Raw genomic sequence first — 27,081 nt, 5'->3', positions numbered from 1 at the left:
TGCACATCTCCATCTGTTTCAGAAACATCAAGTAAAATGAACTAAGTGGTCTGGGAGGGCTAATCCAACAGCACATGCCAGAGACTCCTTCAAGTCAATAAATGACTGCTCTGCTACCTCTAATAACAATTTATGTGGATACTAGAAGAGCCAGATCAGTGTGGAAGTTGAGACTCTGAAAGAGACAAGAGTACCGTGACACAACAACTTACATCCAGAAATTATGTGGTAGTGTAGCTAACAGCTCCTGAGCCTTATGATCAATCATTTGCTATACCGTCTGTTTGTGTTTGTGTTAAAAAACATGGAATCGTCTACTTTGTGAATGGTAATCTAATAAGGTTTGAGGATGAAGAATGCTGAATACCTATCCGCTGTGATAGCCACCTATCAGAAGTAGCTTTACATTTCTTGACCATGGAGCCTAATTCTACAGCTTGATAGTTTGGATGAATGGCTAATAAAACATGTGGCACACATTTGAGCCACTTAAAATCAGCAACTACTCCTTCCTCAGCCACAAACATATCATCTACTATGATGGACCAATTTCGTCCCTCTAATAAGGAAGAGAACCTCTCCTGGTAGAGAGATCCTCATGCCTGTCATAGAAGAGTGTAACATACAGAGGGTCTGTGGCAGCCTATAGGATCGGAGAGACATTATCCAGGGTTTCCACTGCTGGAATAGACTGAGGAGACCACCCCCTTGAGGAAACTCAGGCAGGAGGCAAATCCAGTAGATATCTGCACAAGTCTCTGTATCTTAGTGGTGTCATCAGCCACTATCCAGTTACTCCAACACTCAGGGAGCAGGCAAAGTTCTGTTCATCAGTGAATGTCACTGTTAGTCCATCTGGGGAGCACATAATGGAGGTTCCAGTTTTGATCAACAAGTCTCTGCCCATCACATTCACTGGTGATGAGCTGGAGCAAATGAAACAATGTCTGTGCTGGTCTGCTAATGCAGTTTCACAAGTTCTGTGAATGGCAGATGTTGAAGTTCCCCAAAGAAGCCAACTGATGGAATGATATCAGATATCAGTGTGATCCTTGGATGCCATTTCCCTGGGGAGGATACCAGGGAGCCCCTTGTGGGCAGTGTAGGGGTTGCACTCTGTAGGGACAGTCTCTTTCCCAATGGCCAGGTTTTCCACAATAGAAGCAGTCACCCCCACGCATACCGCTGTATCCACCCCTTCCATGCCCCCCTCCCCTACGGCCACCCCTCTTCCTCCAGTTACCTCCTCTATGACTTTGGCACCACCCATCACGATAGTGGGTGCGGGTGACCCAAGGTGGGGTTAAATACATATCAGGTTCTCCCACAACTGGGGACTGTGGCTGAGGTGGGAGAGTGAGCTGAGGCTGAACTACCAGCTGTGATGTATGGGTGTATTTCTTCATTTTCCTCTGATATGCTGCTTCCTTTCTAGCTTGAGCTAACTGCAGCTTTAATAATTGTGTCTGCAGCCCTTTCATCTCCATGGTCTCTTTGTCAGTGTGTAGATTCATATGGTGTACAACATGTCTCTTCCAAGCAACAGAATCACTTCCTGGTAAATCAGGGTCATTTTTCCAGGCCTGCTGAAGCAACAGGGGAAGCCCCTCCACTGTTGCTGGTCTATACCAGTGCTGCTGGGCACCAGGTTGACTAAAGTTCTCTCCTGTCTGTCTGTCTGTTACTCGCCCCCTCCCATCAGGGACAGTCATGATGGGGTACATCCCAGGAGGTGGGGTCTGAGATAGCGCAGCGGCTACTGTGGAGGCGGGCGAATAAGGAGGTGGTATCTCCGCCTCCTGAGTTCCCTCGCTCTCTACTTCTTGTTTAATATCAGTGGTACTACCAGACTCCTCACAATCATCATCTATGCAGCACAGATATGCCTGATATAAAATCTTACATTTCTCCTCATCAGCCTTCACTGCCTTCTTCAACTCAACTGTCTCTAATACTAAGGATCTAATAATCTCCTCCTTTCTCTCTCTCTCTAATTTAACTTTATTCTCCACTGTTGCAATCACACTTTTTAGCAACTTTTTATCATCTCCTTTCACTCCCTGTTCTGTCACCGCTTCACAAACCACTGCTTGCATTTCAGCAGCTACCTTCTGCTTGTTGTCCGGACCTACCTGTCCACGACAACGACTTAACATCTTACTCATCTGTTCATCAATTGTCTTCCACTCAGACATAATTACCACTTACAAATTCCTTCTATATGTTAAAATTTAACTTCCTATGTACCTTCTTCTGTCCCTCACTGTGACTCTGACAACACAGAGTCACACTTTCACTTAAAAACACGTTCACACATTCATGTCACACATTCAACTTACAACAAACACTCTGCACAAACTCACTTCTCTGCCAACGCAGAATCAGTTTTAAACACAACAATTCTCCGACAGTATGGAGTACATAAAACAACCACAACAAAACAAGACAAGACAAAACAAATCACCGGTTTATCTTTCTCTCAATAATACAGCGCTTTCTCAATTTACTTAGGCCTACATTTGAAACTTATTGCCAATCTTTTAAAACATTTTAAACGTATTGCCAATCAATCGTTATTTTTGCCAATCCGCTTTTATTCTGGTTACGCCCAATCTTTACATCAAGTTTTTCACTTTTTCATTCATTTAACACACTTTGATTCTATTACTGCCAATCCATTCTTTCTTTTCAGGGGTCATCAAATTCCCTCGGGCTCTCAACCGAGCTTATCTATGCTCGCGTCCAAACATAGTCGGGGCTGCAAAACCCAATGACTTTCTTAAATTTTTATGTGTTACTCTTTTTATTTTAATATTTAATTTTTGAATAATTCTTCAATTATGTGGACTCACAATTTGCCTCATACAATTTTAACTTTAAAACACCATACCAGTCACAGTGACTACTTAATTTAGAGTGTCCAATATGCAGAATTTGATTAAACAGGTTTCTGCTTACCTTGTTTGTTGTTGGCTAGCCAGTAGTCACTCAGTCAGGCAGGATGTTGTTAGACCCTCACTTCTTCAAACCGGGCGGAAACACCAAATTGTTAGGGGACATAAAAATCTTCTGGATCCTTTCATTCATCTTCCCCGGTTCTTTGATTAAGAAGAAGTTGACAATATCTGGTCTCAAAATTACAATTTATTCTAACAGTAAAGAAGCAAATTCTGGGTCACACAAACAGAGATCTCTGTGGTTGCCTGGCCTCACAGCCAGAGAACAATATGCCATTCTTGTAAACACCTTTTATCCTATCTTGAGATCCCATAAAATCATGTCCTTCCCTAACTCTTCACCAATGGGGTCAGCTGAACTGATATTTAGTTTACCTTATTTGGTAATGGTTACACCTTAGAGTCAGGAGAAAACAGAAAGAAATAGCAGGGGGTCCCCTTTTGTCAGTCGTAAACCTAAGTTGAAGATAAGTTCTCCACGAGAATGATCACTGTCCCATACGAGTGACTTTATGACGCCCCATAAAAGCTTACACCTCTTCCCCCATGTAAGCTCACTTTAAGTCCTAACATCTCATAAGCTGTGGGTCAAATCTGAGAGTGACCAGGAAACCAAACTCACAGGAAGGTGGGTCGTAAAATGGGGTCATAGGGGATGAACACATTACTTCAATCAAGATCTAGATTTACAACCTTAGCTTGATATCAACCAGAGCTGTCTCCAAAGAGCAGACAACAGCTAACAAAGGAAATGAATTACAAAAGTCTATGAGAAGTAGGGAAATTACACACTTCTCAATACATTCAGTATACCGGTCTTTTTTTGATCTTCTGTAAAACTTACTTAACACATAAGTACTTATAAAACACATTACAGTAATATGCATACAGAAATGAAAACTTCATGTTAGGGACACACTTCTGGATATGTGGACCCACACCACATAATAACATCATGCAAAATAAAATCTTTCACCTAACAATACTAAACCTGAAAAATTCATTATGCCATTTTTCCCTCATAGCAACAGCAGCTGTGTGTGTTGTCGTTTTTGTAGTTCCACCCTGCTTATGAAACTTATGGAAAACATTTCTAAATGTGCATTATTTTAAAGGGTTGTCCACCACATTATCCTAAACCACATCTATATTTAACTGTGCACCACGTTTATATCTTTGGACTACACCTTTTGTGTGTTCATACCTGCTGTCATTCCCCTCTCCATTTGCCATATCTGAGATCTTTCTGATTTTATGGTGCGTAAGTGATAGCTGAAGGAGCTGTTGGACAGATGGATGGAAGGAAAGCGTTGTTTGCCCCTGGCTCAGGGGTTTGGTACGCAGTGCAGGGGAAAGCTTGATGGTCACAGTGACTATAATTTGTGGCTGTAGTTATGACACAGAAGCAGATTATGCTTTCTGAACAAACAGCATATGGAGTTTTGTGGTGGGAAAAAACATTTTACAGATGAAGTCATAACAAAAGGACCAGTGCTCCACAGGCTATTTGACGATGAACGAATTTGATCCCCCTGCTGCAAAATGATTGGTGTAGCTTGCCAGTATGCCACATGTACACACAGAGCTTGTGTAGCAAAAACACACACATACACTGCCCGCTATTATTAAGCTGAAGTGGTGGACTGCTCTGATTGAGTTTCCACTTTGGAGCAGGAGCACAGCGGCATTAAGAGGGCAGATGACCCTGCTCCCTTACTGTAGATTTCTAAGTTAGAGAGGGAAAGGGGATTAGGTCCGGCATGATCTGATGGTGTGCGGTGAGCTGTTGAAAACATTTGCCAGGCTGTAGAGGAGGCTGCCAGGCTGTTTAAAGAGGTCTGCTCATATAGCCAGGTTCCTAAAATCTATCTTCCCTTTGACCTTGTTCCTTCATCACTTTCACCATTTCCGGATCCCTCCACCTGACCAGCCACAAATCTTCTCACCTGTGTATCTGTGTATCTATTTTTAATCCATCTTTCTTTTCTTGTCGTTCCTCTGACATCCTTTCTCTCTTGCAACCCTCCCCTCCTTTCTTCTTCCATCTGGCCCTGATGCCGGCGTGCCAGCTTTCCCATGTGGAGTTATGCCTCTTATACCTACTGCCTATAAACAGCTTGCACTCTGGTCTCCTGCAATATGGTCCACTGTCACCCCCCCTGCTCCTGCATGTAATTGCATATGATTTTATGTGGTTGTTATTTTGTAAACGGTTTGTAGATACACAGTTTTTCTGATGATCGACATGTTAATAATTAAGTGCTAATAATTTCAGGCTGTGTCTTTTTTAAAATCAAAACAATAAATCATAAAACCATATGCCCTCTTATATTGCACTATACGTACAGTATATTATGTCCCTGGTCGCCTGTTCACTTCTGATATGAATAATTAATGCCTGACCTGCATTTGGGCAATCCCTCATATAATAATCACATCTGATGCATGCTAACATAAAATGGGGGCCTTGGCTGAACCCGTGCAGCCAGAATCTGATTTAAATATGCATTATGTGGTTGCACTGGGATCCTGAACCCTGAGCTGAATGCTTGTAGTGTCACATTCGAACAGATTGCACTTCTGTTGCTATAATGCAGCCGCCGTGGGACCTGAACCCTTTTAACTGAAGGTTCACACTGTGCTTCATTCACTTTTACATGTGCCCAGACGTTGCAGCTGTAGTGTGACTGCTCATTGTCGATTCATCTTAAGACCAAGGGGATTTAAACCTTGAAATCTTCATCTTGCCACAGCCTTTTAATGGTGTTATCAACCTATATTTGATACCATGACTGTGAGGTCGCCCATGTTTTGGTGTTTTCTAAGACAAACAGCATTTCACGACAGGGTGGGATGAGGTGACAATGTCTGCGAGGGATATCCAGCAGATACCAGGAGTGCTTTGACTGCGTTTGTGCTTTGACAGGTTCAAATGTGCAACTGTGCGTCTGCTTTGTGATTATGACTGTGTATGATAAGCACATCAGATAAGCTGATTAACTGCACCCCCAGATATGAACACGGAGGCCGCTCTTGTTGTTGTTGTGCTTCATTCTGAAGGGGAATTGGTTATCAAGATTCACTGTCTTCTTCCCAATTAAGATTGAACGGCGGGGAAGAATGACAAATAGAAGAATGCATGAAAAAGTTCAATCATCTCCAACACATAAATATACATGAAGCCTTGACTCTGGCTTTGTTTCTGGTGCAAACTCAATCTCCAACCTAAAAAACTCCTGTCCTTGTCAGGTTCATGTTTTTGACTATGATCAGGGAACGAGGGGTGTGTGTGTGTGTGAGGCTGTTTTGGAAAATCATTCTTTTCATGCTATAATTTGACCAGTGGAGGGTGAGGAAGATGAGAGGCGGGTGGACAGGCAGGAGGAGGAGTAGTGACGGGGGTGAAGCTGAGGAGGACTGTGAAAAGCTGTCATGCGTGACTGTGATCCTGGTTGACAGTTGGTCCGCTCTGTTTCACAGATCTCCTTACTGCCTGCTTGGTGGTCTTTCAGGGAGAAAACAGGTCTCGGTGAACACCGCATCAGAAAATAACATCTCCAAAACTCTCTCCCTCTGTGTCATATGATGGCCCTCAAGCATGGTTACCCCTCACTGCTCGGGTCTTGGCCCATGTGATTATAGCAGATCTGTGTTGAAGCTAGATCAAGTCTGATATTGTGTGAGCATAGATCGTGAAAACAGAAAATTGGGAAATACCACATGTACCTCTTTTTTTTTGCCAAGAGGTAGATGTGAGGACTGATTCCACTCTCATGTCTGTAGATTATGTTTCAAGTTAAGGGTAGCAGCTGATAAGCTTAGCTTAGCATAGCCTTGGAAACAAACAGCTTGTCTGGCACAAAAACCACACATCTGATGACCTGGTCCTACTTTATGAAAGGACCTTATTGTATGATGGCCCAGTGACTTCCTGAAGTCTCTACTGGTTGCATAGCAACATATCCCAAAGATAAGATAAGATATCATTCAAAATGTGGCCTTGTTGTCCATCTTGCCAGGCTTCATGATATTTACTTCTGTCTCCATGGGTCAGACTAATCAGTATATTGTGAGGAAATACCTGCAGTGACAGGTGCGTGCTAGGTTTGATGACACGAGTGACCTGATTGGTTGAAGTGAGCGGACAAAACATAATAGACATTTCATCCCATCCAAACTTTACGTGGACAGCTTCCCAGAGTCCCAGTTCAGTGCAATATATGTTTCCATCAGTTTTCCAATGTTTGTGCTAAGCTAAGCTAACTGGCTGGTGGTTGCCTTCATCTCACAGCCATCAGAGTCTTCCATCACCTTTACTCCACCTCGTCTTGGCAAGAAAGCTAATAAGCATCCAAATTGTTCAATGATTCTAAAGCAACACAAAATATTTTTTTTTTATCCTGGTCAAATAAAATCTCTATTTTTACCAACACCACTGGCAATCAGTCCTGTGCCAGCTATGGATTTACTAGCCTGCCTGTATTCTTCATAACCACTGATTTTAGGCCTCCAGGGCACCTGCTAGGTGTCCTTTGATTTTGGTCCAGCTTTGTGGGCTTTCTGCAGCTTACACTGTGTGCTAGCCTGGGATATGCTGTGTTTGGTGATGTTTTTGTACTGGCTCTCCTATAGCTTTGTTAGGTGTGGCGGCCTGCATGCCCTGGCCTGTTTTCCACTGCTGACCATGATGTCTCTGTTCCCCGCAGATCAGCCTTTGAGCAGGACGTGGAGCATGGTAACACAGATGGCCTGGGAGACTGCCAAAGTAAGCAGGCCCTCTTCACTCTTATCTTTCCTCCTCTATTTTATACCCACCACCAGTATTCCTCTCTTCTCTCTCGGAGGGTCCGTCTCCTCTTCTCAGCCCTTCTTCGCTGCCGTCACCTTTTTTTTCTCCCCCCGTCTGTTCCGCCCTCACAATCCTCTCTTTCAGCCTCTTCCATCCATCTGTCCTTTTCAGCTCTCGTCCTCTTCTGTCCTCTCCCCGCTGTTTCTCTGGTCCCCCGGTCAATAGTGTGTTGTGTCCCATTGGGCACAGACTGGGTTCCTTCTTGCACATCGCCTCGAAAACACAACACAAACATTCAGCGACACACAGTGAAGGGATTTCACTAGTGAGCAGCCATGGGGCTCATTTTGAAACACAAAACAAGACAGGGCTCTGAACCGAAGTGCTGAAAGGTCTCTTTAAGTCTGTAACATGGGCAATAACACATATGGAGCCTGTATGTTTGATATTTTCATGTCCACAAAAACTGTTTGGATTTGTTAAATGTGATACCTTGTTGATATTCCACTGAGCTGCTCAGTTTATGTAAGAAACTTCACAATAAATAACTCATTTTAGTCTATTTCACCTCAAATCCAGCTGTTTACTCAAAGCAAATACAGGTGTAAATTTACCCTTCGGTTTTATCAGTGTGTTTAGTCTGGTGACTCCGTAATCTTGGCTTTCATTAGCTATATAGATCCTCTCTGATTAGAAGTTAGGAGGATATCGAGCAGCCTGTCGATTCTGAATTACTTTAAAAGATATGGCTGTTGATCACATTAAAGCGAAAGCTCCCTTTACTGCGAGCAATAACAGGTTTCTCCTCGTTTCTTTCTTTCTTCCAGATACATTTGTGGCACTGAATGGTAAGTATCCCACATGTTCTGCACAGGCAATCAAATAAAAGCTATACAGCTACATTTAATTTCCCCCAACTCTTTAACTTCAGCCACACCTCTTCATCTAGTCAGTCAATCATCCGCTCTCAGGGAAATGAAATCTCCTCCCACATGTGTAAAGACGGATTATTAATGACTCAAGGTTTTAACTGAATTGATTTCATTCCTTCTTTTTGATAGACGTCCCTTCCAGTTACGAAGGTAATGAAACATTAAGACACGGTCGGTCACTTTCACCGCTTGTAGCGTTTCTCATCATGCAGTCTCCTTTGGTGTTTAGAATAAAGGTCGTAGAGATAGAAATCAGAATTAAAAAAAAATCTTTGATGTTGATTCTGATTTTATTAATTCTATCAGACCTTCTCTCCCACCTCATGCCTACTGCCCCTTCCTCTGTATCCCTTGTGCAATAGCATCGATTAGCCCTGACCTTTGCTTCGCTAATTGGATGGATCTGGTTGTTGGTTGTTTAAGGCCTTGATAGCGAAGAAATGCCTCAGTGTGCACATTAAACAGGACATGTGTCAACAGAGAGAGAGAGAGTGAGATATCAAACCGGCCTGTTTGGAGTCAGTGAATATGCTTGTGCCAAACACACAGACTCTCTGCACAGTCAAAGATGCTTCATTCAAAGGGGCTAACGTTAAGATGCACGCAGACTTTCACTGCCGGCTCCTTCTCACCGATATGTTTGATCACAATCACAATTTGCTACGGGCTGATTGATACCATTTTCCTCACTCAAGTCTTATTTTAAAGAACGATAAGCAGATGTGATTAGCCTGCAGCAAAGTCACTGTTATCCATATTACCCACATCTACACTACAACTACAACATCCAGCATGTTTTTATCGAAGGGCGCATTAGTTTACAGTGAATCTTTCTCTCTGTCTTTCTCTCTCTCACGCACACACCTTGCAGCTGCCAGATCAAAACAGTTAGATCCATACAGAATGACAAGAATAGATATTTTGAAGTTGTTCCAGAAAGCCCAGCGCTCCTCTCTCCCTCTCTCCCTCTCACCACCACCACCCCTCCTGTGGCTGTACCCCCACTGTGATTCTCCCTTCTTTCGGACATCCAGGGTCATGGAAAAATAGAAAAAGCATCTGTGTTTCTGTGTACCCCTATAGTGCTGAATATGCTCCCAAAGGCTTGGCTGCGTGTTTCCAGGCACACACCCAGTTTTCAACCCACCCCCCTCCCCCAAACAAAGTCTCCAGCCCCTGTGCACATCTATCTGCTGGTGGTTGATATGGATTTGAAGATAAATAAATGCCCCCTCTCCATTCTCCTCTCTCCTACTCCAGACGAGACATACTCGCCTCTCTTTTAATCTGTAGACAGAGAGGGATGTGCATCCGTCGGCAGTTTAGGGCTTTTTTTTTTTTTCCTGATCCGTGGAGGAGCTCTGAGGCTCCGAGCTCTCTCTATGTGTGTCATCTGCCTGAATTGCACTTCCCCTGGCGGTGGGGGAATGAATTATAAAATAGGCCTGTCACACTAATCTCTCAGCCTTGGGCCAATAGTTAAATAAATCATTTTAATGATTGCCACGCCACACAGAGAAGGAAGAGGAGGAGGAGGAGGCTCTGGGTGGTGTTGTATGTGTGGGTGTCTGTTGTGTGTACTCTACCAGCAGCATCAGCATTAGCTCTCTGAAACACCTCCCCATCTTCAAACACGAGCATAAACACACACTGAAAAGGAGCTAAACAAACACACACACACATACATTACTGTCACCTCCTCCGTGGATAGAGAGAGCATGTCAAAACGCTAACTGGAGGTTGAGCTCCAGAAGAAGCTGCTGATAAAAGTGTTGTCAGTCTTCATCTAGTGGAGAGGCTTTTAAACATGTGGTTGAAAAAGCATTATATTAAATACAGTATATGGCTTGTGCAAAATTGTGTAGGGAGGCTTAACTGTAAGCATGTGGGATGGTAATATGATTAACATGGTTCAAAAATAAACAGTCAGACAAAGCTGGAGCACAAATTCTGCTTATGAAAGAAAATGAGACAGGCGGATGCAGGATGTCTCAGATTGTTGGAGCCACGTGGAGACACAGACAGCCAGGAGATACTGTTGGTATTATACATCATAAAGGAGCACTCTCGGTGAACTCATTACAACACACAGGCTGTGCGTTGTTCAGCGTCAGTGTCAATAAATTCATCAAATATTTGTTCAATTTATAGATCTGTGGACAGAGTTGTGTGTTTTCGTGTTAAAAAAAGTTCCCTTTTAAGAGACACGAGATGAAGAGGAGTAATTGAAATGCACCTAAAATGCTAAACCCACAGAATATTTTGAGTTTTTTTGAGGAAAATGTAGACAGACGATGGTGTAGTTTCATAACAAAAACCTCTGCTGTTGTGAGATACCTGCTTTTATCCAAGGTTTATTCTTTTTTCATTAATCTTTTTTAAGACAATTTCCCATCATTTTGTGCTGCTGTGTGTGTAGCTCTTGATGAGGTTGGCAATAAATGTACATGGTTCAGGGTTCAGGAAAGACAACATTAACCATCCAAAGTTCTGTTTTTTTGTATCATTAGTGCATTTCCTGGGCCTTTAAAATAGTTGCCAAAGTGTTCTGTTTTAGACCTTTTAGTAGACATTAGAACTACATGCAACAAAGCAAACTGCTACAGAAACTGACTGACTGGTTGACTGATGAGAAAGTTTGAATAATGCGAGAAGAACTGGAGCTCAAATTTTAAGCTGAAGAAAAGTTGCAGGCAGAATTCTCAACCGGAGCGATGGGAACAAAGTTTGTTCTCTTGTCCTTCATATCAAAGGTGGGCACCCTGTGGTGAGTGTGGAGAAAAAGCTCTGCTCTGCTCTGACAGGCCCGACGGAGCTTTGACATGTCAGTCAGAGCGCGGGGGGAGAGAGTGAGAAAGATGGGGAGAGGCAGCGAGTGACAGAAAAAAAGAATCTATGCTAAGAAACACACACACGTCTACTAATGAGTAGCCCAGGGTCACAGGGAGGAACACTTTGTTGCCTCACACAGCCCAGCAGCTGTCCTTGTGTATGTGTGTGTCAGTGTGCTTCAAAGGAGGAATAGATGTGTGTGTGTGTATATGTGTGTGTGTCCACCCCTGCTGGCCTGTGCTTGCATACACTGAAGCCTGTCCCTGTCCGCTGTGAGCATCATTTAACCTGTGTTGTGTCCGGCAGGCCACCATCACCACCACCATCACCACACCCTCTCACTTCCCACTTCGGCCCTCCCCGAGGCCGCAGAGGGCCCGCTGGGGCGGGGCCGCATGGTGGAGCGGAAGGACCCCCCCATGAGTTCAGATAAAGGGGAGGAACCCTACGTGGCCGTGCCCTCACAGACTCAGCCCGAAGCCAATGGTAAGCCTTGGAACGCAACAGTGAGCAGTCAATTGGGTCCATTGTCACCTGTGGCAAGGGAGGGGGAGGGGGAGGGACGCACTGGCAGGGAGGGGTTTGTGTAATTGAGATTTACGGCTGCCTGGGTGCTTCCAGCTGACGAGGTGTAGAGATACTGGATCACTTTCTCTCTAGGGAACAAATTGCCTCACACTGTGCACGTGAACCCCCCGCAAACCTACGCAAACACATCGACACATACATATGCAGGCACATGCACATTCGGCACTCATTAAGGCACACAGAAGCCCATGCACACACACTCTGTAGGATGGATTTATTATCCATGGACAGTAATGTCCCACAGGAGATGTAATATCCAGACCATTACACTCTGAAAAGGAAGATGGCGATGTATTTATTTCCTTGAGAAGATGGCCCAGTCCCGGGCTCTGTCATGCTTTGCGACACAGTGACATGACATTGAACGCCCTTTTCTCCAGTGTTAACAACCTGCCTAATGCTGTACCGCCTCAAGGACGGCTCATTGGATAAATGAGAGAGAAGCATAGAAAGAAGAGGAGGAGGAGACGAGGGGACGACACACAGCGGATAGAGGGAGGGAGAAAAAAAGGTCAATGTAGTGCTGCTGTTTTGTCCCTTAATAAAACAGACAGACATAGATCCCATTAAAACAACATGCAACTTAATATAGCTCATGCTATTACAGGCAATATGGCCTTGAGGAGATATTGATTAAAATTATACTGTGAATCATCGGCAGCCCGGTAGATACCTCTCACAGACATTCTACAGAGAGGCAGTCCTGCTCCTTTCAATGGACCCCAGGAGACCTGGAAAAGTTTATACCAAAGCAATAAAAGTTATTTATAAATCATTTATGTTGCAGTTGACACATAGCAAACTGCTAACTGTCTTACCAGTTATCATGTAAAACAGGTAAAAGATGTAATAGAACCACATATTCCACCATTCACATGCTATTCACAAATCACAATTACATGAAAGCCTTAGACTATCTGTGAGTCCACACCGTCTCTCTCTGCGAAATAAAGCGTTGCGTTGTCTATGGAGCAGACAGAGGCACAGCGGCGCCGTGTCAGCTGGAAGCAGTCAGACACCAGCAGGTAGATCCAAGCACAATGGTGGCAGAGACTTCAGACAGCATGCCTACAGCCAGCATCACAACATGCTGTCGCTCCCCTTGTTGCCTTAACCTGAGCAGGTGTAACAGTGCTCCGGCCTCATAAAGAGAGGTGAGGGAATAAAAACTGAATATCTTAATGTAATAATACTTGATGAGCATGCTCAGGTCAATGCAAAAGGGCTTCACATTTCAAAACAATGCTTCCTGCTGTTTTTTTCTGTGTGATTATGATTATTATTATTATTTCTGAGAATCCTTTGCAGCTTGTTTCTCTGTTTATCAGTTCAGTTTCAGCGCTGCAGTCTTTTCTTTTTTTCTTTTCTGGGAGAAGTCCGCGTGATGAGATTCCTTTGGTTTTCTTTAGTTTCTTGTGAGCAGTTCTTGATATTTTGCATGGCTTGGTCTGGAGACCTTTTTCCTTTTTTTGAAACTATTTATATATTTGCTGTTTTCCTGTGTTGATTGCTTTGATGGTATTAAGCACAGTTTTGCCTCCATACAGCTTAATGCTTTTCAGCATGGCAAATTGAGCACCACAGCCAACAGTACTCATTTCCCGCTCCACCCATCCTGCCTTCTCTTCCTTCCTGACGCTCTCAGTATTATTGGCTTCAGGTGTCAACTGTACTGTGAAAACTTTACAAACTACGTGTGTGAAAATGAAAAAAAAGACATCATTTTATCTGCATTTTCAAGAGATAAACTCTGTGCAGCCCATTATACAGAGGAAAATAAACTGTACCATCAATCTATCGAGTTTCTGAAAGTGAAAATCTATTAGCTCATATCCAGAGTCTTAGCTCGCTTGTTCACGATTTAAAGAAATTAGAATTGCTCCCTAACTTTTTCATTTGCAGTTGAGACATTGTAGAATCTTATCTGCTAATGAATATTACAGTGCTGCCAATATGTATTAGCCCAACACCACCAGAGTAATTAGAAATGCTGCAAATGATGAGTATTCACACACTGATGATATTTAGCACCCGGCAGCATCACTGTTTACCGTTCCAGTGGGGCCGTCGCCAGGTGGCTGCTTGTGTTTCACAGTACATTTGAGCTTGTTTTTTTTTAACTTGTCTTTCTGTCTGAGCTTCATCTGTCTGTGTCACATTGTCTTCTACTCCTCCTTCCATACGCCTCTACCCTTTTTCCTCCCGTCGCTCACCCTGCCTCCATCTTTCAAAAAGCAGCCGCCCTACCACTTTCCACCATCTGCTGCCATTGTGATCCGTCTCCCTTCCACAGGACCCCTCTCTCATCTGACTGGGATGGCATGTTCCAAGGCTATACCTTATACCTAGTGCAAAATCATTCCTGAACCAATATATGGAGCCTCCAACCCCAACGCCCCTCCTCCTCCTCCTCCTCCTCCTCCTCCACCACCACCTCTTGTCCTCCCCCATCTCTGCACCTCCTCTCTCTCCTCTTGTAGTCTGTCTCTTCTCCAACTGGAGTCATATCTCTTCCCCCTGCAATGAACCGTTGCCCTGCTCCCCCCTTCTTTCTCCCTCCATCTCTACCTGTCTCTTTCTCTGTCAGCTCTATCTCCCCCCACCCCCTCCCCCTTCTTACAATAACCCTCCCCCAACCCCGACCTGTAGCCACCGCTGTGTTGCTCCAATTTATGGGTTCATTACAGCAGCTATCCAGGGTAGAGAGGTGGAAAGGGAAAGAGGGATGGAGAGACACAACCGAGGGGAGAGAGGCATGGGAAAAGAGAGGAGGATAGGGAGACACATGATAAAGATTTATTAAACAGAACAGGACAATAATGTAGCGGTGGAGGTTATAAGGACGATAGCGGGTAGACAAGCTGGCTGAGAGATTTGAACAAACAAGATGGGAGAATGGAGAAGCAGAAAGGATATAAGATGTGCTGAGATGTTTGTGGCCAAACAGTCAGTTTTAATAATCCACTATTATTCTGAATGTGATGTTATTGTGAATTTGAATACAGGTCATGAAAACAGCCTATTCAGGTTAGATATTTCCAGAGTAAGACATGTTGGACATGGATTGGTGGGGTTTTAGAGCAATCTTTGGACATGTGTACAAGGGGTTAGGAATATGAATACACTTGTCTCTCTTTAACAAGCCAAAAATAGCCACACAGAGATGAAGAAAAAGCCAATGTTTTGGTCAAAAACACACAGACATTTCCAGCATATAAACAGGAACATTAGTAGTGTCATTAGAAAATGTAGACAAAAGCAGAGAATTGAATGTTTCATGCATGTTCTGCTTAATAATCATGGGCGTGAGTGTCAAAGCCTAAACAGTACATCTGGTGCAACCCTGTCTCCTAGAAATTAAATTTATATTTCACTAACTTGCTACACCACATTCATTTTGAAGTAAATGTATTGCCAACCAGATTAGATTGTATCTACATAATGAGATTGTTAATTAACTGGCAAATTGCAAAATTAGCACATCAGTGAAACGTTCCCAGACAAAAGGTATTGTGTTTGTTCTGCGACAATAGCGGCTCAAGAGGAACAAAAGCATGCACCTGATCACAGGAGCAGGAGACAGGATGCTTCACTAAGAGCCGATCGATACAGATTTGTACTAAAATCGGGAGAATTCAGTGCAGACGGCAGCTCTTCATTTGGAAAGAGCTACATAATAAACTGACAACAGAGTGTACAGCATTTAACTCTGGAGACACTGCTGTCATCTTACATAATCTAGGCAAAAATTACATTTCTAACCATGATGTCATTGTGCAAATGTTATAAAAACACAGTCTCTAGGAGGGATGCTTATCTGGTGAGAAGTTTTTTATTCTCTCATGTCACAGCACAGCATTCACTAAATTAGTATTCATGTGTCACTTCACTGCTGCAGAAGAAGAAAAAGAAGATAAAGATGTTTCAATCTTGATCATGACAAACTTGATGCCCCCCCCCCCCCCCCCCCCCCCCCCCCCCAAAAAAAAAAACATTTCAATGAGATTTCTTTTCCATTACGCGACTACTACTGTAATTTATTTAGAGATGTGACTCCCCTGCATGTCAGGATTTCACAGTAATACCAACTGTCAAGTGACAGCTGCTCTGCAAGGGTTATTTTCGGCTGCAGACAGCTCTCTGACACCTGTGTGCCAAGGTGAGGCTGCTATGATAGAGGCAGACTGTGACCCTGCTTAGACAGGGATACAGCACCATTTTTTTTTCATGCCAAAAAGTCTTGATAGCCTTCGAATTTCACTTCATCTCAGCAGACTGGGAAGTAGCTGAAGGAACATTTTTCCATCATTACTGGGGATGCTATGTCAATCTGTAGATGTTGAGGGGGGGCTGTCAAATACGGCCAGTAATAACACATTTTAGTTGTTTACAGTCAGTTTCTAGATCCAAACTTTTTTCTTTTCTTTTTTTTTTTTTAAATAAATTCAACCTCAATTGTTATAACTGTGTGTTATATGTGTGGAGTTTCCTCATGTAAAATGAACCAAAACAAACACTCAGTTTCTTCCATCATTACTGAGCCAACATAGAAGAGGTTGTTATTAGAGAAATGACTCAAATTGCTCTCTTTTGGAGCTGAGATTTGAGGTAATGGAGGCTTTGGCCTTGTTTAACTCAGTCAGACAATTTTTGGAGTCTGGAGTCTTAAAAGGAGCCTAAAAAGCTGATCAGATTGGGAGTCTAATGTTTCCAATGTGCCTGCAGGTGACTGATAGGGTTTAGGTTTATCCAATAAAAAAGGATGATAGGGTTTTAGGTTTAAAGTTGGTGAAGTGGCCCTTTTTTTGCCACAAAAAGAAAGAAACACGTATTTTAATGAAACAATCCTGTTGCTCATTCTCCTGTCATTCTAACACCTTTACATTTATATCAAGTTGAAGACTTTGTTTTCTTGCCGGCCAAAGATTGTAATAGGTCTTTGTAAAGCAGATGAATTATTCGCAGCTCATTGTGAATCATAATAGAAACAGCGGACTGGATGTTTTCCCAGCGTTACGCACTTCCCTGACTGACGTCAAACCATAAGCCATAATTTCCTCCGCTGATTAGCTTATTGTTCTCTCAGACCTCTTTTGTTTTCGACACACATTTGCTGCTTACTTTTCCAATTTTATGTTTTGGTTATGCTTCTCAGTAAGACCTCCTCGCCATCGCTGGTTCACTCAAAAGCTTTGCTTTGTCTTCCGGCCATGTGAGACTGAATCTCACATCACAGCAGCTCGTCCTTTTTTTGTGTGTGTGTGCTTTTTGTCTAACACACATTCAGCTGTCATTACTCTACTTTGAACTGAATTTAAACGGCCACGTCCGCGATGTCCATGAGTGAGCCGCTCATCAAGTCGATACAGGCTGAGCCTTTGTTCTCTGGTGGTAGTGTGTAGGGCCGCTTGTGTACTGAAAGATTTCTGCATTTGTAAGTAGGTGAGTTAGAATGAATATCAGTGCAGCACTGTAGTCAGAGGCTCATAAGGTCGTGGCATGATAAAATAGACTTGAGTGGGTATTACAGTCGGTATTACAGTGACTTGAGTACTAATTAACAGGAGTCAACAGTCACTGAAAAAAAGCTACACATGATTTCAGACTGCAGGTTTTCGTCATAGAAATTCTAAATTCAAAAAAAGAAAGAAAGAAAATAAATAAATAAAATATTCCAGTGTACTTACACGTCAACAACAGAATGAGTCAGTTTCCCATCCTCACCCAGGAAAAACATCAGGTTGATGTTTCCAGACGCACCCCCACATGTTCATGGAGACTCAACTTAATGGGAGCCGAAATTGGAAGGAAAATGTGTTTAATGTTATAATTTTGTATGTTTTGGGAGGAAAAAAAAAGTATAACACGTTTTTAAATTCCTAACTAGTCATTTTAACCTTTTATACACGAGGTTGTGATTATGAAAAAACAACTTGGTTAGGGTTAGAACAAGATCACAGTTTGAGGAAAAAAATACAGATAACATGACAAAGCTGTCTGCAGCTAGCTTCTTCACCATTTAATGTCAAAGTGGATTTTCCTGCTAATATAAAAACGTTATAAACACTGAATACAGTCTTCTCTTTCTTAAAAAGTAGGAGAATGTTCTGAGTTATGGAAACACTTCATCTTTCAGAGAAAATTCAGGATCATGTGCTTTTCTATGGACAGAACATAAAAAAGAAACCTAAGACACATCAGACAAACGTGGTAAACCACAAATCACAGTGTGTGCCTTTGTGGTGCAGTGAAGCACGTAGTCAGGACGTTACATCACCGATGAGGAATCGTATTAATTGTGTTGCGATATTGATGCCAGCGGTGTATTTTAACAAATCTTTAACCTGATAATACAAAGAGCTGCTGATGAAAAATGTTCCCAGGGATGTTTAATTTAGGCTCTTAAACACTGCAGTTTGTATGCAGGCAGATAGGTCAGTACATCAGTGTTAATATGTGAGGTGCAGAATGATATAATTAAGAGTTTAATTATATCATAACTGGCTAATCAGTATGCTGTGCACCGAGTTGTGATTGTCTGATGAATTCTTTAAATGTTGAATAACAACATTAATGCAAGTGGCTCTTGAACCCCAGCATACACAAGACTTAATGGGATGATGTCCGAATGGAGGGTTTTGCTGTCATCGTCCTGTTTTTGAACGATGACACCAAACTGAAAGCACTCGCTGCAGCCATGGCAGAGCAAACTGCTCCTCCTCTTCGTCTTCAGGCCCATTGTTCAGCTGTGAAGGTCCACCGTTCTGTCTTTCAACAGGTGACACATCAGTGAGCGCAGTTAAGTCTGATTAAGATTTTTATCACTTTGCAGACAATGTCTGTGTAGCAGCCTGTAGTCAGAGGTTAGGGCCCTCGCTGTAACCCCTCTGTGATGTTTAACTGCGTTTGAAGTTTTCCCAACACCAACACAAAGACAAGCTCTGTGGGCTTAAGTCAGCTGGTGCCTCTGAAGAGATTAAAAGAGTGTAAGAGTGTCTATGTGTGTCAGGCTGATAGAGAGAGAGAGAGAGCATTCACACGTTCCAGTCACAGCAGATTACAATGTTTCTGATTTACAAGTGTTGCCGACCCAGCCTGTTTTGACATCAAGAAATATCTGAGTATCTGAGATATGTGTTTAATATCTGAATGTTGAGGCCCGAGGCGGTGTGAAATTCAAATCAATTCAACCGCTGCGAGAACTGTTGAACTGCAGGATGTCTTTGCGATGCACTCTGGGGGTGAAGCAAGTTGAAACCAGAAGATTAGAAGTCACTGTACAGTCAGAACCCCCAACAAGAGGAGACCAAAGCAGAAAAATCTGTGGGTTTTAATAACACTTTGATACTTTTCAAGGTTGTGTTGTGGAAGTTTTGAAAAAGTTTAACCAAGATCAGAAAAAAAGTGAGCGTCATAGTCGCCTAGATTCAAAACCCTGAAGTCCTGTGATACGACCGAGACAGCTCCGGTGTCCTCTGTGGCAGCTTTCATTCTCTTTGATGTTAGGATGAGAAACAATTCTTCACATGAAAGATTGATGTCTTCAAAGTTGCCTCTTTCTCTTTCTTTTGTGTTTTAGTCAAGGCCGTGAGCTGAGTACCTTCTGGAAGTGTATGGATGTGAGTGCTGTGTTGATGAATAGAAAAGGACAAATGTGAGAAAGAAAGAAAGAATTTTTTTTTATCAGGAAGAGCCATGCAGTGCAGGTTAAATAGGGCTTTAACCTCGGCTCCCACACCCAGAATAGAAGACAAAGATCCAGCTCCACAGTTCACCTCCTTCTCCAAAATGGACAACCGTTTGGCTCTGCTGCCCTCCAGCTTTTGTTATTCAATGTGAAATCCAATTGCCCGGTTTGAGAAAGTTAACCTTTAGTAGCAATAAATTCACTGTCATGAAAATTCGAAACAGTTCTGACTCGCTCTTTCAGCATGTAAGCACCATTGACAGAGATGAATGAGTGTATTTACATTTAACAAGGATTATGGAAAAGGAGCCATTTGCCAAAGTATTTGTTTATGCCTGCACTTTCATTTCTTTACATAAATGGCTTTGTAGATTTCCACCTCAAGTGAAGCTGAATTCCTCATCCATCGCTTCTTTGTTCACAAAAATATTTAACCCAGCAGCTCTCGAGCAGCGCCCGTCACCACCGCCAGTTCTGCCAAAGGATGATAACTCACAAAGACCACAAGGTTGTAATTACAGGCTTCCAAGTTTCCACCGAATAGAACGCTTACCATATGGAAGGCGAACAGTGTGAAAGCAAACACTGTGAAACAAGAACAGAGTCAGAAGAGTGATTCATTGTGCCCGTAAAGCAGAGAAGTAGCAGAAAATGTGAAAAAAAAGATCTAAGTGAGGACAGAGAAAAGTCAACAGAGTGAAAGATAACAGTGAGGAGAAGTATCTCTCTCGCTTGTGGATGTTACGGTACGAGATGGAAAGCAGATGTTTCGTCAGACGGGCCATTTGGTTACACGATATAACACTTGTCAAACCTCAATGCATTGCTGCAGATAACACTCATCACTTCTCACACTATCCACACAGTTGGGTGCGTCCACGATAAGGAGCGACTTCAACCAGAAAAAAAAGATGTTTTTAAACCTTTTGTTTAACGCTAAATGAGATATGGCAGAGCTGCATGTTGTCAGCACTCCATTACAGAGAAAAGTGATGTTTTGTTTATACAATAATGAGGGATGATCAGAGCAGGTTGGGCTTTTCAGAGACACCAAACACATCACAGTGCTTTATTTCATCTCAGAAAATGGGTTTGAGCTGCGTCGTTGGTCTAATGAAGTATGACTGCAGCAAGTGAGGATTATGGATGTTAGTTTAAGAGAGTCTGGATTTCAGTTCCATGAGAACAGATTACCATGCTGTCTCTGTGTCTGTGTTATGTCTCGCTGAAGGAGACGCAGAAAGAAGATCTTCTTCAACCGCATCCTCTGTGACACAGCTAAAAAGCCAAACATGATTAGCCAGCCCCTTCAGGATTTTAGAGAATTACTGCAAATAGCGATTTAGCTTCTTCTGAACAATTACAGAAACATTGTTGATACCAAACAGCAAAATTGCACTTTTGTATTCACTCATACTCATACTCATGCTTAGGGACTTGTATTTGCTCCTGGTATACAGTGTCCTGTTTTATATGATACAATATCTGCAGGTTGAAGCAGCCATTTGGCACTCAAATGGCAATTTGTGCACTTTAGATAAGATATAATAAAATACAGTGTGATCAAAGATATCATGCATTACTCAGGATACAATGCACCTTTATGAATTACCTTTTATTCTCTTTAAAATGCCTTGAATAATATGACAATCATATCATCCACCTAATGCTTCTTTCAGAGCATCGATCATTGCAAACAGCTCTTCTTTACAAGGAACACTCACTGTGGTAGTTAAATTCCATACATACATCTGTTAAATTTCCTTGGATATATCCGCTGTATGGAATAAAATCTTCCTTCTTTTAGGGTTAGGATTTTGTTTTGCGTACAACAAAAAGCTCAAAGGTATGTATGCGCTGTAATACAAGACACGGCCTGCGGCACACATGTGTAACCGAGTCACGTTATCAAGTGCAGCGGTGCACTGTGGGAGCTTTTTTAAGTGATGGAGCCCACCTGGCTAATCCTCTGTCTGCGGTAACTGATCTGTGGTGGCCACAGGTCATGTGTGAATGCATTATAAATCTCTGTCTCTGTGCCGTGGACCGACGTGTTTAACCTAAGGAACAGCGTGCTGCATTAGATGTCTGCATTCATCAGCATGCTGCAGGTTATCATCTGTGGGCATGTGTGTAGGAGGTGCATGTGTCTACACTCACATGTGTGTGTGTATGTGAGTGTGGAGCTTATTGTTGACCCTGTTTTATTACACACAACCTGCTGCTCCCGCACTCCCACTGCTAAAATACTCCATAGCTGCTTTTTTATTGAATTATCTTTCATTGGGCTGTATCGCAGCGCGTCTTTGCCGGTCTTTGAAAGTGGCGCTTTCATGAGACACTGATGACACAGCTCATTGGATTTAGCGCCTAATCAGAGGCTTTTTAATGTATTCTCTGTGATTCATGAGATTGGATCCAAGCTTTATGAAAAGTCTCCCATTTGCATCTATGAGAAGAAAGGGTTTGGGTATTTCAGGCTCCTTTATCTGCGCTCATATCTTTCATTTCAGCAGAGAGGTTTATCTGGGATTTATAATGTGAATCATAATCACCCCTCCTATACACACTTTCACTCAAAGGTTGGATTTTCGGGAAATATTGAATGTAGCTACTTCAGCTACCATTTGTGTTCGTTTAGAATAGTTGCTTCTTCTGATGGGATAAACCACTCTGTATTTACAGGATTTCTGTGAAACCTATAATCTTTTTAACTAGAAAATATATTTTAATTATTGTGTCGTTTTCTATTTTCTGGTCTCAGCAGCTCATTTTTTCATAGAAACAAACACCCAGAAGCAGTGTCATGGCTCCATCTCTTTCTCTGCCACTCTAAATGTCATCTCTGCGTCTCTCTGTGCAGGTGTGATACGTGAAAGCTACCAGAAGGGTCGTGACCAGCTGGTTCCCGTGACCCTCTTGGCCATCGCTGTCATACTGGCATTTGCCATGGGTGCCATCTTTTCTGGCATTATTGTCTACTGTGTTTGTGACCACCGGCGGCGAGACATGGACCTGACAGGCCGCAAGGAAAAAGACAACCACCACCTCCGCCGGGGATCCATGAACAGTGTGACCAAGCTGACGGGCCTGTTCGAGACGCAGGCCAAAGATGGTCGCCCTGAGGCGATTCTCACTCCTCTGATGCATAACGGGAGGCTGACGTCGAATGGGAAGATGCTGATAAAAGCAGACCAACACCACCTGGACCTGGCTGCTCTGCCAACGCCTGAGTCCACTCCAATGCAGCCGCGCCGCAAGCCCAGTCGGGGAAGCCGGGAGTGGGAGAGAAACCAGAACCTCATCAATGCTTGCACCAAGGACATGCCACCCATGGGCTCCCCTGTTATCTCGACAGACCTGCCCCTGAGGGCCTCACCGGGTCACATCCCCAGCGTGGTAGTTCTACCTCTGCCACAGCATCAACACCAGCTTCAGCCTCACCTGCAGCAGCACCAGCAGTCCTACCAGCATGAGTATGTGGAGCAGCCCCATCATAGTGATATGAGCATGGGCCACGTTGTCATGGATGACCAGGGGGCGACCCTGGAGTACAAGACAGTGAAGAGCCCATGTCACAACCTCAACATGGTGGATCCAGATGGGCCGCTGCCACCGCGTGTGCCCCAACGAGAGGCCTCCCTCACCATCCCTCCCGCTGTCCCACAGATGGGCAAGCGCCTGGAGGTCCACTCGTCAGTGTACGGGCTCCGGAAAGGATCAGCGTCTGCTGCTTCTGGATCCTCTGCCCTGAAGAAGCACAACACCAACTCATCTAATTCCTCCCATCTGGCGAGACATCACAGCTTCAACCGCGTGGAGACTCCGCCACCTGCGCCGCAGAGGGTGGACTCCATACAAATGACAGCACAGGGCATATCTCTGTCACGGCAGCCTGGAATGAGCTCCTACGGTTCACTGCCTCGAACAGGCGTCAAATATCTCAAGCCTGATGTCCCTCCCAAACCCTCCGTAGTCTCACTCTCGACAAAAGTCAAGTCCAGTGACTCTGGCACATAGTCAGCTTGTTAGCAGGTCAGTCCAATGTGAACAGACAGCAGTGAAAGGGGTTTTCTGAAAGAGAGAAAAAAACAGGGAATACTGTACAACTTGCATCTCCTTTTAGTGTTTTTGTTTTTGTGTACAGTACAGTGGAAAATGAAACCGTTTTTGTTTTTTTAAAGAAACACTTTCTTTTTATATAAATATGTAAATATGATAAAATGGTTGTTTCGTCAGTCGTTGCCGCCATCGAGCTCATGCTCTGGCCGGCTCTCACGTCCTCTGTAAACACACATGGGAACATGTGCTACTGAAAAAGAAGAAGAAGAAGGTTGTCCTGAATATTTCATCCATAGACGCCCTGTAGCATTCAAGACTCTCTTGTTTGTGGTGTCTTTGGTCGTCAATAAAAGCACATCAACAAACAGCACGGGGTGGGTTGGAGAATAATCGTTGTACAGTACCTTGAGGAACGGAGAATCAGAGCGAAGAAGCACTTGGAGAGATGGAGTTCGGACTGAAAGGACAGACAGCTGCCTGAGTTCTGTCGGAAACTGTGAAAAGCCTCTCAGTGTTACAGCAATCACGTCCTGCCTGGGCTCCATTGGAAGCCCGGACCAGAAGAATCTTCTACTGTACTGGTTACTGAATAACACATGACTGTTAATACTAATAGCTTGTTGTATTTATTTTTATTAAGTGCTTTTGAAACAGACTGACTTTCTAGGCTCGGAGAGAGAAAGGACAAAGAAGAGATCTTTTAATTTTAATTAATCAAGTGTGAGAAAAAAAAATATTTAAAGTCATTAAACTGGAGCCAGTAGAACTTCTTGATGACTAAAGGTCCACTTGGTCTTACTGTGTCCTCAGTGGGACCTGCAGCTTGAGATGACCTCTGAGACGAGGAGGAGATATTTATTTAAACTGTGCCAGACCAGGACTTTTACCTTCATGGACCCGAATTTTCATTGTTTTCGACCAATCGTTGAACAAAAAAAGAAAAAAAAAGAAAGAAAAAAAAGACTTCCTGATTCTTACCCTTTCACTCCTCCAATGAGCGTCCTCCCTTCAATCTCCCAATCAGCACTGTGGTTTTGTGTGAGTCAGAAACGTCTGTCCTGATTGGCTGCTGGCTTACCAGTGCCATCAAAGCTCACTGTTGCATGTTGCAAATATAAGAGAAGCAGCAACAGTACGGGAATCCGCATACACACACACACACAAAACACAAAAACAAGCTGCGTGTGAGGCCGCCAGAAAAACAGCTTTTCTAGCGGCATCACACACATGTGCAGGCGTATAAGGAAAACTATACAAACATCTGTATTGCCTGCTTCTTTTTCCACATGTAAATTTGTGCCTTACACCCTAAAGTAGTGACAATGTTTTCTTTAATAGCTGTTAACTCTGTCTCCTTGTTGTATTTTTTTTATTTTTTCTTACATCATCATTCCCTGGTTTGATAAAAATGCAATTAAAGAATGTAGGTGTTATTGTTGTAATTCTGGTCCCTAGACATAACACACACTTACAGTCTGGAGGGAGCAAAGGAAAGGGCCTTTCTTCGTTAACTCTCCGGCACCTACACACACAAACACACACACACACGTGTACACACATCTCTGTGGTTCATTTCTGATTGTGCCATTAATGCGCTTAAAGCAACCCTTTATGTTGTGCTGGCAGTGTCGATGAAGACGTTGTGAGTGTTTTTTGATTTTCTATTTTGTACAATTTTAAAGTCCTGGTATTTGTTTCTACTTGTGTTTTTTTTTTTTTGCTGTCTGTCGGAGTGATGGTTAATTGGACTAATTAATTGAACAATTAACGGTTGTTACTTGAGAAGGCCAACGTATGTGTATCTTTCCGGTGCACTGCAATAATATTGATCATAATAAATAAATAAAAAAATGCATCACCAACAGCAAACGTACAGTATAAGATACACACAGAGCACCCAGTGTACTAACAGGCTTCTCGTGTGCATCGTCAACATGGAGCACAGGCTGGTTCCTGTGAAGAAAGTTGACCTTTTAAAACAACAATATTAGAAATTGTACTTTGTTTAACCCCCTTTTTGTAAGAGAAAACACACTTTAGAGATGCGTTTTTAATTTTGCTTCACTAACTCTCATTATCAAGGCCTTAATGATGGCTGAGAGTTCGACTAATCCAACATTTTTTCACTCCACCCCTCACCTAAACACTTAAATCAGTGGGGCACTCCCTTAGTGTTGTACGTGTAGATAGGTAAACATTTTCTTGATATTGAACAATTTCTTTTCTATTTCTCAATGGAGGAAAGCCAACTGCGTCTCAATCCACAGCTAAAAGAGAAGGATCTGACTCTCGCAGGGTTCGGGTTGCAAATGACGAGGTCATGAAGCAACAGGTGGAAGGTGTCCAGCCTGGAACGCAGCCAGGGGAGTCGGTTGAGACGGTTAATTAATTGCTAATAAACCCAGCATTATCTTGAAGATCTGTGTCTTCAGTCCAGACTTCCACATCACCACTGAGTGTTGTACTAAACTGGTGACAGGGAACAAAAAGATTTACACCCTCCAGTGTACTGAGTACATAAAACAGCAACTTCCCCAGGCCTGGAATAATGCTGATCTGCAGCTGAATGGTTCTTTTCCAGACGTGTTTGGCTGTGTCGGCTCTCTCGTCCACGCAGAATGTGAACGAGAAGGTTAGACATCCACATCCTGGGTGGACGAGCACATTCAGCTGTGGGTGCATTTCGGTATCAGAGTAAGGTTTATTTGTATTAGGTTGGACATATGAAGGCTGCTGTGGACAGTGAGGTTCTTTGGTGTGTGCCTTTTTGTCTTTCACCCTTGTTAAAATACACTGCTGTTAGATGCAAATCTCTTCTCAACTTCTCAAACTTTTGAACTTTGTAAGCTTGTAAGATATCGTGACGTCACAAAGTTTTTTGCCCTACTCTCTCCACTTCCTTAACATCTGATTCACAGCTTAATGTATGTTGTAAAGAAAAAAAACTCTTTAATTTAATGCAAAATGTAATTAAAAAAAAAAGAAAATAAAATTCTTGTCATGAAGACTGTGTTATGTCCTTGACTTTTTCCACTTGTCTCTCTGCCTGAGGTTGTTATCTTTATACTGGGAACATCTTTAGCTCTTGAAGTTTGTGCAACACTGTTTGGGGAAAAGCAGGCTCTGGGTTTTGCACAGGATTTGAAGGCTCTTTTGATAAAGAATCCCTTTTAAGGAAAATATTGTACTTTTTTGACCTCAAGTACACTATTCTACTTTTGCTTATAACACCAT

At 42.9% G+C, this 27,081-nt stretch overlaps 1 protein-coding gene across 2 annotated transcripts in view; it reads left to right on the top strand.

The window, feature by feature from the left end:
* Positions 1-26,757, top strand: part of sema6a (sema domain, transmembrane domain (TM), and cytoplasmic domain, (semaphorin) 6A) — a 103,880-nt gene extending 77,123 nt beyond the window's left edge. Inside the window, exons 16-19 of one of the 2 annotated variants that reach the window (XM_028413688.1) lie at positions 7,664-7,722; positions 8,574-8,594; positions 11,817-11,996; positions 22,649-26,757. In XM_028413688.1, the coding sequence (XP_028269489.1) occupies positions 7,664-7,722; positions 8,574-8,594; positions 11,817-11,996; positions 22,649-23,805 (1,417 nt within the window). In that variant the 3' untranslated portion in view covers positions 23,806-26,757. The remainder of the gene's footprint in view (positions 1-7,663; positions 7,723-8,573; positions 8,595-11,816; positions 11,997-22,648) is intronic. The other variant, XM_028413689.1, reaches the window with a different exon arrangement.
* Positions 26,758-27,081: the final 324 nt, after the last annotated feature.

This window comes from Parambassis ranga, chromosome 9 (assembly GCF_900634625.1).
Source record: "Parambassis ranga chromosome 9, fParRan2.1, whole genome shotgun sequence".
Classification (NCBI taxonomy): domain Eukaryota; kingdom Metazoa; phylum Chordata; class Actinopteri; family Ambassidae; genus Parambassis; species Parambassis ranga.
The sequence above is the reverse complement of the archived record's forward strand: the minus strand, read 5'-3'. Positions and strand labels throughout refer to the sequence as shown.